At 39.8% G+C, this 19,589-nt stretch overlaps 1 protein-coding gene across 3 annotated transcripts in view; it reads right to left on the reverse strand.

Annotated features, from left to right (window-relative positions):
• The window catches only part of DOK5 (docking protein 5), a 153,518-nt gene that overhangs the window by 77,532 nt on the left and 56,397 nt on the right, over nt 1–19,589 (reverse strand). For all 3 annotated transcript variants that reach the window (XM_055303169.1, XM_055303179.1, XM_055303160.1), the window contains exon 2: nt 5,610–5,717. In XM_055303169.1, the coding sequence (XP_055159144.1) occupies nt 5,610–5,717 (108 nt within the window). The remainder of the gene's footprint in view (nt 1–5,609; nt 5,718–19,589) is intronic.

Below are 19,589 nucleotides of genomic sequence, written 5' to 3' on the forward strand. Positions count from 1 at the left end.
AGACACACAAGTAATAAGCTGGTGGAAATTCCAGAGAAATAATTTTTAGGATGCTACCTTACTCTGAGGAACCTGGAATCCTACTTTTGCAGAAACCAAGAACAAAATCTGACAATGGGCTTGGAAGATGGAGAGTGTCTAGGAAGGACAGAATGACAGAACAAGTAACTCTTTGGAAAAAATAATAATGGTGATTACTCTTTGCAGTGAGAGGGTCTCCCATGTTTCTGATACATTCACAAACACATAACCATTTGACACACAAGTCAATGATATGATTTTGGTGAAGTAAGAATGACCATCCTCAGATGCTCACTGTTGAAATAACAACAAGCCAAGTAAGTGGACATTTCATAAACAAGGTAACACACATAAGCAGCATATCCAAAACTGTATTCCTTAGAATTAAATTTAATTGTTTCATGGAACATATGATTTAAAAAAAAAAAAAAAGGCAGCTCATGGCCCAATCGGTTTTGGAGATGCGGACTCAAAGTTACTCAGGTGTCCTAAATGTAGGCCTCCTCAGAGCCTCTGATAAACTATAGCGGATTATAAATCCCAGGAATGGGTGATATGTTACAGCTCCCAAATTTCTTCGACCACAGAACCCTGGTCCTCCTGGAACTCTCCTCTTCTAGAATCTCTGCCATACATTTTGGGAAACACTCTATTAGTGAATCCATTGGAACTGTCCTTCTGGCAGTGAATTGAACCCTGCAGGCTCAGCTATGTGTGATGATGGAGAAGCCATGATGTGACTTGCCTTGGTGCTACATTCATTAAACAAGGAGACCATTAGACTGATGTGGCTGTAATGCCCTGAGAGCCTATGGAAGCAAACCAAATCCTGAGCCCGTACATGCCACAAGGTTATGAAGTCAACATGCTAAGGATGACCAATCACACCCAACTAGGTTTTAAACCATAGCCAGTCAATAACTGCCTTACTTTGCTTCCTCCATTTCTATAAAAGTCCCTCCCCAACCCTTTTGGTGGGGGACTCCTATCACTTCCAGTTTGGTGCTGCATGATTTGAATCAATGTTTGCTCAAATAAACTCTTAGAATGTTCAATATACCTCAGCTTATCTTTTAACAGAGGTCACCCTTACACAGAGGTTAAGCAACCTATCACACATGTATGTTGGCAAAGCCAGGATTAGGAAGCAGGTTTCCCAAATCTGGGTCTGGCTTACTTCCCACTCCACCATTCGCCTCAGTCTCAAAAACAGTAGATGGTCTTCCTTCTCACTTAGATTGCCTTCCAGTTGTTATTCATCTTGAAAAAGTAAAATTATTCATAGAAACGCTCAACCCCTTCTGGTTGGGGTGAGCAACTTTGATTTCCTGAATGAAAACAGTGAACTTGCCTTTAACAAGAAGGTCGGGAACTATATTTAAAGTCACTGGAGTATTAATATTGTTGCAATTACAGTTAATCAATTTCACAGCCATCTCTGACAGCTGTGGTGCTTGAGGGGAACTTCTTGGAAGAGGTAAAGAAATGAAAAATGAATTGCTCTGTGTGTGCATTATTCATGTATTTATTTTCCAGTGTTTTTCATGAGATCATCCTTAGCTACATTTTCAGTGAGGAAGGCACCATGCTTTAAAATTCTGTAGTCAATTTCCTGTTTTAAAACTTCTAATAAGAATCAGATATGCATAAGTGGCTTTTTTTTTCTTAATAATATCTCTAAGAATGAAACGAAAGAGGCGCTGTGCTCTCATAAATGCTACAGATCTCCTCCAGGAGGGATGTGGCTACATATGCCACACCATCTCTGTACTGATCAAATAGCACAATGGACAGTTCCTCATTTCTTTCAGAAATTGCTTTATTTATATTCAAATAAATTCTGCAATCTGGTCACGGTGTGCTACTTATAACCTCAGTATTTTATTATCAAGATTCATAAATTACACAGCATTTAGATAAAAAATGCATATCGCAGAGTTCTTCTGGCTTTTTATATGCCCCCAAGAGATTAATACTGAATGTATCAGATCTGAGAGAGTAGGGAGGATGAATGGCTACAGGAACGCATCAAGAGCTTGAAGGCTTAATGTAGATAATTCTTCCATTCTAATGCTTTGAACTTTGGTTAATGATTATTATAGATGAAAGAGAATGTGGCTTACCACAGTCCCCAAAGATTTACATACCAAATTCCAAAGCCAGCAGGTAGAAGTCTGAAATAGGACAAGTTTGTTCTTAATCTTCCTTTACTTGGCTCACATTTAGGGAGGATCATTACAATCCACTTTGGTTTTACACTGGATTCTATCCTCTGAAAACTTCCCAACCCTGGCTTTTTTCTGACCCATCACTATCCACCTCCTTTCTTCCAAATCAAGATTCCTTTTCCTGGTTTCAGGTGTCTCAAGCACAGATTTCTTTTGCTAAGCTAAATAAAAGTATGACACAAAGCCATCTGTACGTACTCTATCTCATACTGATAATACTCATTGATTCTCAATAAATAATTTTAAAAAAATGTCTACTATGTATTAGGCAATGATAATGAAGAGTAAACCATGCCGTCCCCCTACCATCAGACAAATAAACCCAAAACTTGCTCTTGTGGACCTTATTTTATGGTGGTTGTGGGGAAGACAGTAAGAAAGAACTAAATAAATATATACATGTAGTGATAAGTGCTGGAGAGAAAAATAGAGATGGGCAAGGTGTGCCAAAGAGATCAAGGAACAGCCTGTCTTAGAGGAGGAACTTGAGCATTGATCTGAACAATGCAGGGAAATGAGGTACATGGAGATTTGTGGAAAGAGCATTCCAGAAAAGGAAAAAACACACACAATGCTCTCAGGAAAGAAAAGAGCACTGGGTGCCTGCAGCACACTAATGTGGGATGGGGAAACTGAGCAGATGATGTTTGGGGGACAAGGGGTCGAATCATGTGACTGTGTAGGCCATTATAAAGACCTGGCTGGGGGTTTTGCACAGTGTACCATGATGTGATGTAAGGGTTTTGAATAGACTGTAGAGGGCCAGGCATTAGGCAGCTGAGTGGCTTGGACCACCATGGCAGCAACAGGGGTCGTAAGAATGTCTGGAGTCTATGCATGTTGAACACAGAGCCAACACCGCTGCTGACAGCCTGCATTTGGGGAATTCCTATAAAGTATTCCTCACTTGTCTTCTTTCTTCTCTTAGGTATGGGAAGGTCTATAAGCAAAACACTGCCCATTTCTTTATTTTTCTATATTAGCTATAGGGGATTGCGAGGAATCAGGTGTTTCTAGGCTCCATCTGGAACTCTACCAAAATAAGAAAGGACCAATCAATATTAGCAGTCACTCACAATGACTTGACAGGACAAGAGTCTGATGGTGTCTTAGTCCATCTGAGCTGCTGTAACGAATTGCCACAGATCAGGTGACTTATAAACAACAGAAATTTGTTTCTCACATTTCTAGAGGCTGGGAAGCCCAAGGTAGAGGCACTGGCAGATTCAGTGTTTGGAGAGGTCCCACTTCTCGGTTCACAGATAGCTGTGTCTTCACAGGGAGCTTCCTGGGGTCTCTTTCATAAGAGCACTAATTCCAATCAGGAGGGCTTCACCCTCATGACCTAACCACCTCCCAAAGGCCCCATCTCCAAATGTCATTTGGAGGTTAGTTTTCATCACTTGGGGTTAGTTTTCGACACATGAGTTTTGGGGTGACACAAACGTGCCACCATATGAGGGCAGATGGTGAACTGTAAAGTTACAGACTGGCTGAGGTTCTCAAGAGAAGAGCTAATGCATAACCACAACTTCTGGCCTTTAGATGAAGAGGGGATGAAGCCTTTAGATAATCTTGTTTATAATGAGAAGGCAATGAAGAACAGTGAAGAAAATGGTCAATCATAGTAGGAAATGTGGTCACCAGGATTTGATGGCATCAATATCAATCAGTTAAAGAAGAGAAACAGGGAGAAAAGCTTCTCCCTTTGTCCTATAGGTAAACCAAACATCCCCTCGGGCATTTTGAAGCAAGCCATTCCTGCACCATCATTCACCATCTTATTACTAGGGAAGGTACTGGTACTTGAGGGAAAATTGAGATATAATACATGTCCAAAATGTCTGGATGCCAGTAGTTTCCAGTGTTACAGAAATACTGAGATTCGTGAAGATTATTTGCAAGGCTTCAAAGGTGTGCTATCACTGGCTTCATGGATCACTGCCCCTAAGTAATAGATTTGCAACTCAACAACTCTTGCCTGAGGTCACTCTTATCCAAATAGTGGAAATCATGCACATGGAGGATAAATGGTGGAGGAAATTCTAGGCTCAGAAAGAGATTTCCTTGGGTTCTCCCATATGAAGAAGGTAGGCTGGGAATGAGGCTGACCTCAGAATATGGAACTTTGTTATAAGATAGTGGGGAAATAGAACACATGGAAGATACTACTCTTGACTCCCTTCCCTAGTTATCTCCAAGTCTTGCTTTGTGCTTTTTCTTCCTTTATGTATGTGCAGATGTTCCTATAAAGCACAGCATATGTTTATTTCTCTGAATTGCAAAGGAATACAGCCTGCCCTATTGCTTTTCATTATTGGATAAACCAAGATGTCAACACCGGCCCTTAATAAGATGTTGTAAAGTCACCACCTGTGGAGAATTTGCATAAAAAGGAAAGATTATTCACTTTCTATCATGGAGCCAAATTTCTGTGCTAATGAATCTACTGGCTTCACATAAAATTTTAAAGGGCAAGTAGCCCCACTCCTGATAAAATCCCACCAAATAAAGCTAAGAATCTCAAGATAGAAAACCAAGACAATTAAAATGTTCTATCATAAAAATAAACCTAATTCCTCCCTAGACAAGCATAGTATTTTCCCAATATGGAAATAACTAGCACCTGGGGGAAAAAAGAAGTTAACCATGCATTTTTACATATTTTCATGAAAAGAGAAAAGACATAGGCTGCCCATTAACAAGAGCCATGAAAAGCATTGCCCTGTGGAGGGAAAGACATGTCTAATTTGTAAATCCAAGTATGCCTAGTATTTTCCTTCATTTTCTACTCCCCAAGGATGTATTTTAACACACAATTACTATTTTTAGTGAGGAAAGCTGACTACCACTATTCAAACTGCAAGTCTGAATTAAATTTAGTCATCACGCTTAAAAAAATAAACTAATAAGTGGCACTTTCTCCTCCTCCACCATTCACCAGCTTTCCAGGTATTTCCCCACCTTCTTACCCCACATTCCAAGCACCGAATGAGAATCTAAACCTGCATCAGGTGTTGGATAAGCTATATACCTGGAGACCTAACCATGACTCCCACGGGGCTTCAATGTTGGGAGTTGGGTTTACTATGCAAATTGAAAATTTAAAAAGAACATGGTAAACTCTACACGAGAGACTGGAAAAACAACAACAACAAATAGTAGGAAGTCAGAAGAGTAATATTATACTAGTCAATTATTTTAAACAACTAATGAACAGTAATTTTAGAGATGTTTTGTCCTAGGAAAAAGTATTATTTGTACTTTTGTTAAATTATCTAGAAAAGTTCTCAGATTCAATGAACTCAGATTACCTATTTGCGAACAGATTTCTAGAAAGCCACAACAATCAAGTTTTACCTTATGATAACACCTAAAATATGCAGCACGTTCGTCAGAAAATTTCTCCAGTCTTTTTGGACCTTTGCTTGAAGCTTTCTTGAATACTAGCCAGCATCGCTGATATATCTGGAAGGAAATACAAAGAGTTCAGCATCACTGACTCAGATATTACTGACATTTGCATTTAAATGTTTTCTTTTTGATGTTTTCACCTGTAAAGTATTCATACGCCATAAGCATGATGCTACTTCGGGAAAATAAAATTTTAAAACCCAAAATTGTTCCCACAACTGGCATATTATGTCATTCAATTACTAGACTCAAATGAAAATGAATATTTGAAGGCAAATTTCTTAACTTTTCGATAACAGTTATCAGTAGCAACATTTCAGAAAAATTTCCAGAGATAAAAATCCCAAATCAGTACAAATAATGCAGGCATCTATAGCACATGCTCTCATTTCAAATGGAAATAAATATAGAAACTATGGGCCTGATATATGCTGAAGATTTCACGGACGGCCCTAGAAAGAGACAGCCCCTACGTGTCACCTGACATTCCTCATAACTGAGGGCCAAGGATTGGGCCAGACACTAGACCAGCTAATAGATGACCGATCAAGACCAATCAGATTCCCCCTCATAAAATCTAACCCAGAGACTCAAAGATTAGTTTCAGACTGAGCGCAGGCTGAGTTGAGAGGTCAACACCGGCAGGTTATAAACTAAGATTGGCGACCATGTTGAATCACATGTCTAATAATTAGGCAGTGGAACCTGGTACAGAGAACTAGATAATTTCTACTCCGTGCAGAAGAGACATTTTAGTTCTTTGTCATCTTTCTATTGCTCACTTCTCCTGGTTTTCATGGAAATCATCTCTGTCCCTAGGAATCCACCGCCATCATCATCACTCTTAGTTGAGCAAGGCTGAGTGGAGTTCTGATCCGAGTAACCAAAGCTACCCTGATTGGAAGAACCAATACAAACTAGACACTAAAACATTAATCATGGCAAAGAGAGGAAAGTGCAAAGAGCTAATGAGTAAATGGAAAACAATGTTCTCCAAAAGCAAAATGAGATGTTTTAACATAAAAATTAATAAGGATTTTTATTAATGATAATATTCACTGATAGCATAGTTCTGAGTGGCACTCATACTCTACTGGTGACCTCTAATGGCTGTCTGACAACAAATATGAAGAACCTTCAAAGAATAAGAATCTATCCTAAAGACAAAGCCCAAATGCAGCCCAACATTGAAAGAGGAATTCTGAATTCAAGTGCAGACAGGTGGGTAACTATTCAATCACAATTACCTCCCTGATCTTTAAATCACCTTCTAAATACCATATTTATGTGGTTTTGTATAGTCAACCCATAAATAAATTTTATGCACTATAAAGTTTAAGAACCTCTGAGCTAGTAAGAAGAAACAAAAAAGTCCACATTAAACATGTGGCCATTCAAACCATACTCAATTTAAAATGCCTTCTACAACTTTATTAGTAACTGGCAAGTGGATGAGGAGAATTCAGATTTGCCACTACTTGTCTGAATAGATTCTGTTTTTCTCTGCTCGCTCAGTAAACTAAACATTCATTAATCATTTTGTTTGAGGTGGTAAAAAAGAACATGAAATCCACTCCATGTTGAAGTTTTGCTCTGAATATAGAGGGTAAGATTTGTGCCCCATGTTGCTAAATGTATAAGGTAATTCTAGGGTTATTATTTATAATGATGATAAATGGAAATTACTAAAGCCTCAACAATAAGGACAAAGCTAATGATAGTACTTCTATTACATAGAGTAAGTATGTTGTATGTAATATGATATATAATACAATATAGATGTATGCATCTTCAACATAATGTAGGCAATCATTTTATTAAAAATGTAGTAATATGGGGATCCCTGGGTGGCGCAGCGGTTTGGCGCCTGCCTTTGGTCCAGGGTGCGATCCTGGAGGCCCGGGATCGAGTCCCACGTCGGGCTCCCGGTGCATGGAGCCTGCTTCTCCCTCTGCCTGTATCTCTGCCTCTCTCTCTCTCTCTGTGACTATCATAAATAAATAAAAATTTTTTAAAAATGTAGTAATATGAATAGTATACAAAATATATATATTAAATTATGCTACACCAGTAATATATATGTTATCTATCTATAGGTATATTATTTGAAACAAATTTCAGAAGGAATTTCTAATGACATGAGAAAGTGGAGGGTTTTTTGCTTGTTTTTGTTTTGTTTCACAAAAATTAATACTGTAAATTAAATGAAAGAGAACTGTTATTTCTTAAATATCCAGAGGTATCAATAAAATACTACAATTAATATCAATTCTACTGGCTTTCATCTTGCATAATCATTAACTTATCAAGAAGTATAAAAGCATGGAGACAGAAGCAGAAAAGTAATTCAACAGAGAAAGGGTAGCCTTTCAAACAAATGGCACTAGAATAATTGCATATCTGTAGGAAAACAAACAACAAACAAAAGCACAATAAACACCTTAACTGAAAACGTTCATCTTAAACAAAAATAAACTCAAAATGGATTTAAATATAAAACAAAACTGTAAAACCTCAGGAAAAATAAAAGACCACATTGGGGATTATGGTGTGGACAAAGAATTCCTAGACTTCATACCAAAAGCACAACCCATAAAAGAAAAACTTGCCAAACTGTACCTCCTCAAAACTTAAAAATTTTGCTCTGTGAAAAACAGAGCTCTGTAAAAATGTAGAGCTCTGTGTAAATTTTGCTCTGTAAAAAGACAAACTACAGACTGGGAAGAAATGTTTGCAAACCACAAATCTGACAAAGGATTAGTATCTGGATACATAAAGAACTCCTACATAAAGAACTCGACAGTAAAGAACCAAACAATCCAATTACAAAATGGAAGGAAAAAAATGAATACACATTTCACTGAAGAGGATGTACAGATAATGAAGAAGCACAGAAAAAATGGTCAACAATATTAGCCAACAGATAAATGTAATTTAAAATCACGAAATATCACTACACATCTATCATACTGGCTGAAATAAAAAATATAATACTAGCACCAAATGCCTTTTTGAGAAGGATGCAGAGAAACTGGGTCTCATACTTTGCTGGTTGGAATGTAGAATGGTACAGGCATGCTGAAGCAGCTGTGCAGTTTCTTTAAAAACGTTGACCCCACAGTTGCTTTCTTAGGAAACTATCCCAGAGAAATGCAAACTCCACCCCCCCCCATCTGAACATAAATCTTCACAGCAGCTTGATCAGTATCAGTGCAAAACTGGAAACAGCCATATATTCTTCAATGAGTTAAGTACATCCACATCATGGAAAACTACTTAGCTATAAAAACTATTTAACTATCAAGACTGCAACAATTTGAATGAGTCCTCAGATAATTATGCTGAGTAGAGTAGGGGGTGGGGGGGAGCCAAACCTAAAAGGTTACATACTATATGACCCTATTTGTAGCATTCTTGAAATGACAAAATTACACAAATGGAAAATAGAAAATAAATAGAAAATAGAACTCTGATTGTCCGGGGTTAGGGACCGCAAGTGGGTATGTTGACCAAAGGGTAACATAAAGGACCCCTGAAGCAATGGAACTGTCCTGGATCTTGGCTGCATTAATGTCAATATCTTGGTTATGATGTTGTGTTATAGCTTTGAAGATGTTATCACCAGGGAAACTGGGTAAAGAGTACGGAATCTTTGTGTAATATTTCTTACAACTGAATGTAAATCTACAACTATCTCAAAATACTTGAAAATTTTAGTGGAAAAAGGTATGGATATTTATGCAAACTCTTAAAACTACAGCCTAATCTAATAACAGTTATTTACATTCTTCACCAGTCCTCCTTCTCTCGCTGTCAGACCACAGTCTAATTAACCAGTGGCCTAAAGAACTTTAAGAAGCCAATTTGTAAGAGCCATTGATAACAGTTCAAACATAAAATCCTTTTCAGGATAGAGACCCCATCATGAAAATTAGCGTTTCCAGTGCTATGGTTGACACATAGAAGTCTTACCAACAGCTCACTCACGTCTGAATAATGGATGAGACAACTGTGTCCCTTAGAATTTGACCACCACCAGAGGACTGTAAATACAGTGGGACTAACCATCACTCTGTTCACATAAAGAGTGCGCAAAATAGGCTGTCATTTGACTATTGGCAACCCCTTTCTTTTGTACATGCCCCTGAAAATGTTTTAGAAATTGAGCATGCTAAAGGTTTGCAAAAATAACCAGTGTAGCAAAACACTATTTTCACTTAGGAAGATCATTTACATTTCCTAATTACGCCTCAACTTTCAGACTCACTCTAGAATGATATCATTTCCAACTTCCTTTTATACTTGTTCATTTTCTTCACAATCCAACCAGTCTGTTCGTGGCTGATGTCCAAAGGTTGTTGAAAGCAAGCTAAAGACGCCTCAATTTCACCATGCCTAATAATTTCCACCTTTGATCCATCTGTAGTGAGTTTAGGGTTTTTTTTCCCTTTTCTTTTTCTTCTCTTTTATTCAGTAATAAGGGCAAAAGTGCAATGTTACAAGTAACTGCAAAAATGCTATTATATAAATTCATATGCAACTATTGGCTGGGGCATCACCATGGAATAGAGTACATCATGTCGGTTGACCAGGAGATAAGGAAAACCAAAATTTGGTTTATGAAAAGGCAGCTCAGGATATTTGTAACATACAAACACGTGGTACAAAAATAATGCAAAAGTTGGGAGCAATCATGCAATCAAAGCCATTCCTTATTCTGTCCTACATCCCACATCAGTGATCCTCAGTGCTGGTCCAGCATCACTCAAGATAATTGTTAATTATGTAGATTCTTAGCGATTAGCCAAGGTCTACTGACTCAGAACCTCCTGGGGTGGGGCCAGACAAATTTGCTCTTTAACACGTTCCCCAGGTATTTTATTTGTAACTTGCAAACCCGGGCCATAAATATTCATAAAGATGCAGATAACACAGTGCTTTCCACTTGGGACTGCCAACAAAGAGCTCTCCAACCAGCGCTCCACGGTGAGATGTGTGGTTTCCCACAAGTGGCACACAGAGGGCTTTGAAGTGGAGCAGTGTGAGATGCTGTCCTGAGTAGAAGAGAGACAATGAGGCAGAAATAAATCTGCTGAGCTCCAGTGAACTCTCAACTTCACCCCAGACATTCTCTGTCCCAAGAACCCTGGAAGAGCCACTTAGTACCTGAGGATTAAAAACTCACTCTAAATAGCTCAGTACAGTTTAAATGGAACGACACAGGACTCCCTGAACGTGGTAGCATGTGACTGACTAGTTGGGAGTAACACAGACGTTGTCAAAAAGATGACAATTTGAGAACAATCCCACTCGAGGGTTTACAGTTTTTTTCCCTTTAAATTAATTCATTCAACCATCTCCTTCGTATTTTATGTAACATATCTACTTACCATCTGTAGTACATTTTAGTTAACATTTTTCTTTCAATTGTTTTTTTTAAGATTTTATTTATTTATTCATGAGAGACACACACAGAGAGGCAGAGACATAGGTAGAGGGAGAAGCAGGCTCCCTGCAGGGAGCCCGAAGTGGGACTTGATCCTAGGACCCTGGGATCACGACCTGACCAAAGGCAGGCGCTCAACCACGGAGCCATCCAGGTGCCCTCAACTGACTTTTTTTAACTAATTGTTTTTTAATTTAAAGGAGGAACCTTTTATCCCAAGGATAATAGCTAAGTGTACTTCTCACCAGACATAAAGACTAGATAATCTTAATGATATACTGTTAAGAGAATTTGATGACGGACTAAATTCCCTTCTGAAATATCTCACCTCCTGCACGTCAAGGTTCTACAACCTCAGGACTAGTGACATTTTAGGTAAGGTAATTTTTCATAGTGTGAGGGGGTGGGGTATCCTGTATGTTCCAGGATGTTTAGTAGCATCTCTGGCCCTTGCCAACTGAATGCCAGTAGCACACTTCCCCCACTCAGTTGACAACCAAAATTATCTCCAGACATTCATTGCCAAATGTCTCCTGGGGGACGTTTGTCAGAACCACTCCTAGAGATGACTGTACTCTGATCTAAGATTGCACATTTGAAAAATATGAGGCTTTGTGAATATCTTCAAAGTCCCGGATTTGGACAAGTTAATCTGCACGAGCCACTGCTGAAGCTAAAAAGATAAGCACAGCACACAGTTCTGACAGCCTGGGTGGATAGACACCAGATTTCGCAGTTACATGAAAATTTTCTCCAGTGTACACTTGCTAGTTATGGGTGGTGGCTTTATTACATCTAATTTTCAGCCTTAAGTTGTCACCAAGCCATAGACGATTTGTACTGTTATTTTTCCATCGTCTTTCTTTACAATTGGATACCCTTAATAACGGCTTAGCCCTGGTTTCAAATCGCTGACGCTTTTACTAGCTTCTTCTCCTAACAAAGAACAGTCTGGTAAATTCATTGAGATTTCCAGTGCCAAAAAGTAGCTGAAACAAGTAAGAATTTGTTTTGGGTTCCTAATTTTATTGGCAGTCCATGACAACAGGCTGCACGACAGAGTCATAAATTCAACTTCTGGAGAATGCATGGGCCATTATAAAGATAACAGAAGGCAAAATTTGGCCACAGAATTTCTGCTAAATGGAAATAATATATTGTCTCCATGTATACTCCAGAAAAAGCAGAAAGCCTCAGTAAGATGTGACCATTGAGGTCTCTATGGTCCATTGCCAGTGTCAACAAACTTTTTCCGTAAAGGGCCAGAGGGTAGATATTTTAGTCCTTGATGATCACAGGTCTTTGCTGGAGCTACTGAACTTTGCAGTCGTAGCACAAAAGTAGTCATAGAATATGTATAAGTGAGTGGTGTGGTTATCTTCCAATAAAACTTAATTTAAAAAAAATCAGGCAGCAGGCCAACTTCTGATCCATGCCAGTATTTCTCAACTGTTTAAGCTCATGTGACCTTTTGATGAACAAAGAAATAGGTTGACATGTCCCTCAAGAGAGAAAATGAGGAGGGAATATAGCTCAGGTGAAAATCTCTATATATTCCACAACTCTCCCACAAGCCCAGATTTTACATATATAAAATTATATTATATTAAAATTATATTAAAATGTTGACCTGGGGCGCCTGGGTGGCTCAGTGGTTGAGCGTCTGCCGGGTCATGATCTCAGGGTCCTGGAATCGAGGTCCACATCAGGCTCTCCCTGCAGGGAGCCTGCTTCTCTCTCTGTCTTTGTCTCTGCCTCTGTGTGTCTCTCATGAATATATAAAATCTTTTAAAAAAATGTTGACGTGATGCTTTTTCTACACCCTCCACCACACTTCTGTGTCCTGTCCACTGTCCAGCATTCTCTACCATGAATTCAGATGCTGTCCTAAAGCGAGACCTCGCATGCACGACATAGATAGCATCCCATCTCTAGCCTTAGGATGCAGTTAGCTTCTGATTATTACCTTTTTCTACGAAGTCAAGGTGCACTTGGGAAGAAAAGGGAGATTTTCCATATTACTGACACCCCCTGCTCTATAATCACGTCGGCTCTTCTCAAAGCATTCTCCCCAGCTGTCAAGATATATCCCCGAGCACACAATACTAAATTAGCCTCACTGCTCACATGCTAACCTACTCTCCAAAACAAATCAAATGCTCTTCTCATCCAGGAGGCTAATATCAACACCTACCACCGGCTGAACCTTTCCTCTGTGCACTACAGAGTGCTGAGCCCTTTCTGTGCATTCTTTTCTTTCAATTAACCGCCCTCCCTGCCACCACCACCCCCAGTCCTGTGAAGCAGGTCCTGTCACTATGCCCATTTTATAAGGACATACAGCCTCAGCAATGTTACTGGCTAAGATTACTCGAGGGCATGAAGGTAGCAGAAAAAAAGCCAGGATTTCAACTTCGGTTTGCCCCACTCTGGAGAACAAGCTAACCATCACTCCAGGAGTTTCCCAGAAAAGTTGGACTCCTAGAGAGGCACAAACTTATGCCGAGGGTCGAGCCGTCTGTAAGAAGTTTATTTTCAAGCTTATCATAATCTAAAAAGAGACATTTCGTTGTAACCATATGCTCTTTCATCTGGACGAAGACTTTATAGCTTAGCTATTTCAGAGTGACATTTACATTTGTAATGTTATTCCCTGGCACCAAGTGTTCATCTCCAGTGATGGTTTTTAATGGAGTAGTTCTGCAGCCGGAGTCTTAACATCCTAGGCTAGGACTCGAAGGTATCCTAGCAGTTTGTAAGAAGTGTTTGCTTTTAAAAGAATTTCACAAAAAAAAATAATAATAATAAATAAATAAAATATAAATAAAATAAAATAAAATAAAATAAAATAAAATAAAATAAATAAAATAAATAAAAAAGAATTTCACACTCTCTCTCCTTAAGTGACAAAGTATTCAGCATCCTTGACCGAAGTCCAGAAGCCCATACGTGGAAGGTATTTCTTTCTTTCTTTTCTTCTTTCTTTCTTTTTTTTTTTTTTTTTTGGAAGGTATTTCTAATTACAAGTATCTCACTTTTTCTTTGGCCTTCCTTGCCTTGCCAACCCTCAGGTTCTTGTTCTTTTATGGCTGCAATAGACCAACATCCTGACAAGTGGCTTCCTCCTAGAATGTGTAGTTGCCTACCTGGGGCTGACCTGTCTACTTCTCCTGAAGCGCCTGGTCCTCCACTTTGGTGGTGGACACAAGGCCAGAGTATCCAGCTACCTCCTAGAGTCTTGGGCTCCTCTAGGACTTAGAGATGGAGGAAATGCCACTATCTAGGAACAGCCCAGTGGCCACAGAGAATGGGGCCAAACGATGCAATCTGGAGGTGGAGAGGAAGAGTCTTTAACGAAGACAAAACAAGAGGTAGGAATGAGCCCAGCAGATAATTCCACCTCTGTCCTGTCTACCAGGGTCTGCAAAATTCTCCTTCTGAGCTGTGAGAGCTTTGACCTGGATGATCTCGGAGACCAAGGGTGGTTGTAACTTTCCAGGCCTACAAATAACTCTACCGTTATGGGATTTCAGAAGGTGACACATGAAGAGTAGACAAGGAGTTCTTTGGCATCTTTGAATCATAACTTGTAGGCTGCTACCAATACCACTAACTAAAATAATGAGCTGGTTCAGAATTATTTATTTTATGAAGGGAAGAAATTTTTAATGAGTAAACAACATGATCCCACACCTATCATTTACATATATATATATACCTTTACTTGTAAGGAAAGAAATGCTAATTTGGAGAAGATTGCACAGTGGGTAGCAAGGTACATTTTAAATTCACTGCGAAGAAAAAGACCAGCAAGAACAGGATAATTAATCATAAAATAAAATTTGTACAAAGAGGATTAAAAATCCTTAAAAAGCATCCACAGGCAATAAATTAGCTATGTCAATCCTTCGCTAAACGGTGAGGGAAATTAGCACAACCTTTTTAGAAGCAGAATTATGCCTACCCTTTGACCTGGAAATATTACTTCGAAGAACTCCCCCCCCCCAAGGGAATAATTAAGGAAATATGCAGACATATGGGAATAGGGTTCTTCCACATAAAAACTGAAAACACTCTAAACGTTCCAGGAGACTGGTTTAATTAATTATGGCATATCTGTAAACTGGAAATTGCTATCATTAAAAATGATACTGTAACATAATATTTACACCATAGAAATGCTATTAGTAAATTAAGTTTTAAAAAGTAGGCTATTCTTGCTTTTTAACAGGTTTCTACTCCAATATATATACCTCTTCAGTATATAGGGCCCTGTTGCTTATGCAAGAAGACTGTGGGCCATATTTGACCCTTCACCACCAGCCCTCCCTCAGACACACACACTCACACATGAAATTATTGGGGAAAAAAATCTGTGCTTTAATAGAAAACTGCATTCCATAGCACACACACTTCTAGAATTATGTTTCAGATTCTGTGGGAGCCCTTCTCCTAAATTGCAGACAACTCCTAGAAATGCAACATAATTCTAGTCCATGGAGAGGCAAATTCTGTCCCTGTCCATGCAGCAGAGGTCCAACCAACTTCCCTCCCCCACTGCCAGTGAGGCAAGTTTTGCCTCCTTTCCAACACTCATTTCACTTCGCCAGGTATATAAATGTGTGGGTTCTCTGGGCTACCCTACTCATAATACTCTGCTTTGTTCTCTCATTTAACTAATGAGTTAAAGCAGAATTTGCAACGCGTTCATTCTCCATCTGTGAAGAGTCATGATTTTACTTACCTGCTTTGGAAAATCGTCTAACACAATCCAGCAACCTCATGTCCCCGTGTACTTTCCTTCTAGCTAAGCCTGGAATGTCCTTAGTGCTTCTCTAGGGACTCCCACCCTAACCTAACTCACCGTCTCCGGAGTTTCAGAGATTCCCTGCTTCCATTCTTGGCTGCATTCTGATTTCGTTTCCTACAGTGCATCTGGGGTGATCTTTAAAACCCTAATCTGACCACACCAATCTGCTGCTTAAAGCATTTCTGTAGCTGCCTGAATTGCCTCTGGGGTAAAAACCAAAGTCTTAAAACATTCCAGAACCTGCAAGAACTGGCCTCTCCCTACCATTTTAAACCTTATTTTGCAACTTTCTTCCTTTAAACGTTTTTCACTCGTAAATACGTGGATATGCATATTTTAGGAATGATCAAACAAGTAATACATATGGTTAAAAGGTCTCATGGAGTCAATATCTGCCACAAACTGTTCTTGTCATCAAGGGAAACCCTTTGGTAGTCAGTACAAAGCTGACCAGGGTCGGGAGAGCCAATGCTCTGAGAGAAAGTTATGCACCTCCTTCCTTCTCTCTTCAGATCTACAGGGTGGGAGGAAGCTGAAGAGTGAGGAAGATGTAGAACAAAAGAATCACCTCAAGAAGCCATAAGCAGTTAGAGTAATTTATTTGGCTTTTATTTTTAACTAGCCTTTTAGGAGGAAAAAAAAAACCAAACTATCCTTAAAAAATATGCTGGAAAATCTTAGCTGCTGTATGGACACAACTGGGAGCTGATATCAATCATTAATTCATTGGGCAGATATTTACTGGGCACCTATCCTGTGCCATGGCTGTAAACAAACCAGAAAGAAGTCTCTGCCTTCTCTGGGCTTACAGATCATCCATAAGTCAGTAAGATTTGTGCACCTGTGTACGTGTGTCTTACAGGATGTGGATAATTTATCATGTGGTCTTCAGTACCACGAAGGAAAAGAAACCAAGGAAAAGTGGATAGAAACTGCTGGTGGTGAGTATCTTCAGTGGGGTAACCAGGGAAGTTCTCACAGAGAAACTGCCATCTGAGCAACCACCCAGAAGGGGATGGAAGCCAAGAGGATGTGAACAGAGTAGATACATGGGGGGAGGGAGGAGGGAGGCTCCAGACAAAAGGAACAACAAGTAGATCTTGAGCAGAGACATGCCTGCATGCAGAAGGAAGCAGAAGGAGGCCACGGGAAGTCCAGAGAATTCTGGGATGGTGTATGGAGGTGGTGAGTGCAGGTCACACTGCATAGGTCTCGTGGGTCTTCCTGTAAAGTCACTGGCTTTTTCGCTGCATGAGATGAAGAGTTTTGAATGGAAGTAGTAAAACCTGATGTATGGTCAACAGACTGCCTGGGTCCAAAGGCAGAAGGAGGGAAAGCAGTCAGGAGCGGTTGCAGTGAGCCTTGAAGGCCAAGATCCAGGCTGGACCCAGGAAAGAAGTGAGGAAGGGGGGAGCAGTGGTCAGAATCTGCATCTGTTTAGAGCAGAACCAGCAAGATTCCCTGATGGGACTGGATGGAGTGGGAGGAAGGAAAGAGCTGAGGATGATTCCCAGGATTTTTAGCCCATGCAAGTGGAAGTATGGAGTTCCCACACCTTGAGTGAGCCTGGGCGACCAGGGTTTGTAGAGTCGACGTGGAATTTGGTGATGGATATGGTGAGTCCGCCATGCCCGCTGAACAGCTAAGCTCCTATAAATATTAATTATCAAACGTAACAAATAGGCAGTTATGTATACATTGGATACGTGAGCCTTTATATACAAGATTTCATTCTATTTTAAAATGAATTAATAATACTCAGAATTGAATGGATTAGTGCATTTAAAGTGCTTCCACTGCTTAGGAAGCCTCCAGAGCAGTCAGTGGCTCCCTACCACCCTGCTAGGTGGTGATCTGCATACAAACAAGGACAACACACATTTTGGTTCCTCGTTCACTCATTAATTTTTCAAATATTTACTGAGCATCCACTATGTGCTGGGCTCTATTCCAACAGTGAAGAAATGGCAGTGCGTGGAGCAGAGTCCACAAAGCATACTTTCTAGTCCACAGAGACAGATAATGAAGTCTCCTACCCCCTAGCACAATGCCTGGCACACAGCGATAATAATTACAGACTATGTTTGTGGAACAGTATCCTTTGGTTGTATGTATCCAACTAAATATTTGGCAGAGTTAAAAAAGAAATGATCTCATTGTGGCTTCCAAAGCGACTTCCAGAGCAGTCTTTGAATGATCACCAAACCCACATCACCAAGACTAAATCCCACTTTCATAGCCTGGCCCTACGTCATCTGACCTCTGCCAACTTGCTGGACCTCATCTCCCACCACTTCCTGCTTCACTCATGACACACCGGCCTCCAGAATGTTATATGCCTTTCTGACAAAGGATGACTGAACTTGCCAGAACTTTCTTCCCCTCGCTGTTCAGATGGCCGCCTCCTTTCATCCTTCAGGTCTTCGGTGACATTTGTCTTGTCATTTGACTATTGCTGCACAAAACTCACCGCAGAGCTTAGGAGCTTAAAACAATAACCATGAATCACTCCTCACAAATATGATGGCTGATCTGATCTGGCTTCATTTTGTTAATCATGGTAGGCTCATCCACACATGAGCAGTCAAGTCACAGATTTTCTTGAGTGTGCAAGGGGAGGACTCAGCTCCGTCCCATGTGGTCTTGGATTCTCCAACAGGTTGGTTGGGGCTTATTCTCCTGGAGCAAGCAGTAGCCCAAGAGAGTAAGCGGAAAAAGCTAAATATTTTTTAATCTGTCTCTTCATTTGGAGATAACAGTCATATGCAGTTGAAGCAAATACTACAGAGAAATCTTGTATATTTTTTATCAGTTTCCCCAAAAGGTAACAGCTTGAGAAACTTTAATACAATATCACAGCCGGGATGTTGGCATTTCCTTCAAGACAGGAATCCTCATGTTGATCTTTTATGGCCATATCTACCTCCTTCCTACACGACCCCCTCCTTAAACCCTAGCAACATCTAATCTGCTCTCCATTTCTATAATGCTGGCATAATAAGAATTTATGTAAATTCAATCATTCAGCATGTAATTTTGAGTTTGTCTTCTTTCACTCTGCATATTCTCTGAAGACTCATCCACGTTGTGGTATCCCTCGGTAGTGACATACCACAGTTTGTTCAATCATTTACTCACTTGAGGAACAACTGGGTCATTTCAGGTTTCTGGCTGTTACCAAAAAAGCTGCCATAAACATTCACATACAGACTTTTGAGTGAAGAGAAGTCGTCATTTCTCTGGGATAAACCATATCAACCCTCTAGGTACTTTCACTTCTCTGGTTTATAATTATCTTTAAAAAAAATCGTCTACATTTCATTGAGAACTATACCAGAGCAAGGTTAGAATTTTTGCTTCAAACAAAAAATATAATTTAGAAAACTTAAGAGGGAAAGGAAAGCCCATTATATTTACCCATATTTTTGCTTTCTGACTTCTTTTTTCCTTCCCAATGTTCCAACATTCATTCTTTTAACTGTTCCTTCTTTTTTTTTAAGATTTTATTTATTTATTCATGAGAGACACAGAGAGAGAGGCAGAGACACAGGCAGAGGGAGAAGCAGGCTCCCTGTGGGGAGCCCGACGTGGGACTCAATCCCAGCACCCCGGGATCATGACCTAAGCCAAAGGCAGATGCTCAACCACTGAGCCACCCAGGTGCCCCTAA

The sequence above is a fragment of the Nyctereutes procyonoides genome, unplaced genomic scaffold (assembly GCF_905146905.1).
Source record: "Nyctereutes procyonoides isolate TBG_1078 unplaced genomic scaffold, NYPRO_anot_genome, whole genome shotgun sequence".
In the NCBI taxonomy this organism is placed as follows: Eukaryota; Metazoa; Chordata; class Mammalia; order Carnivora; family Canidae; genus Nyctereutes; species Nyctereutes procyonoides.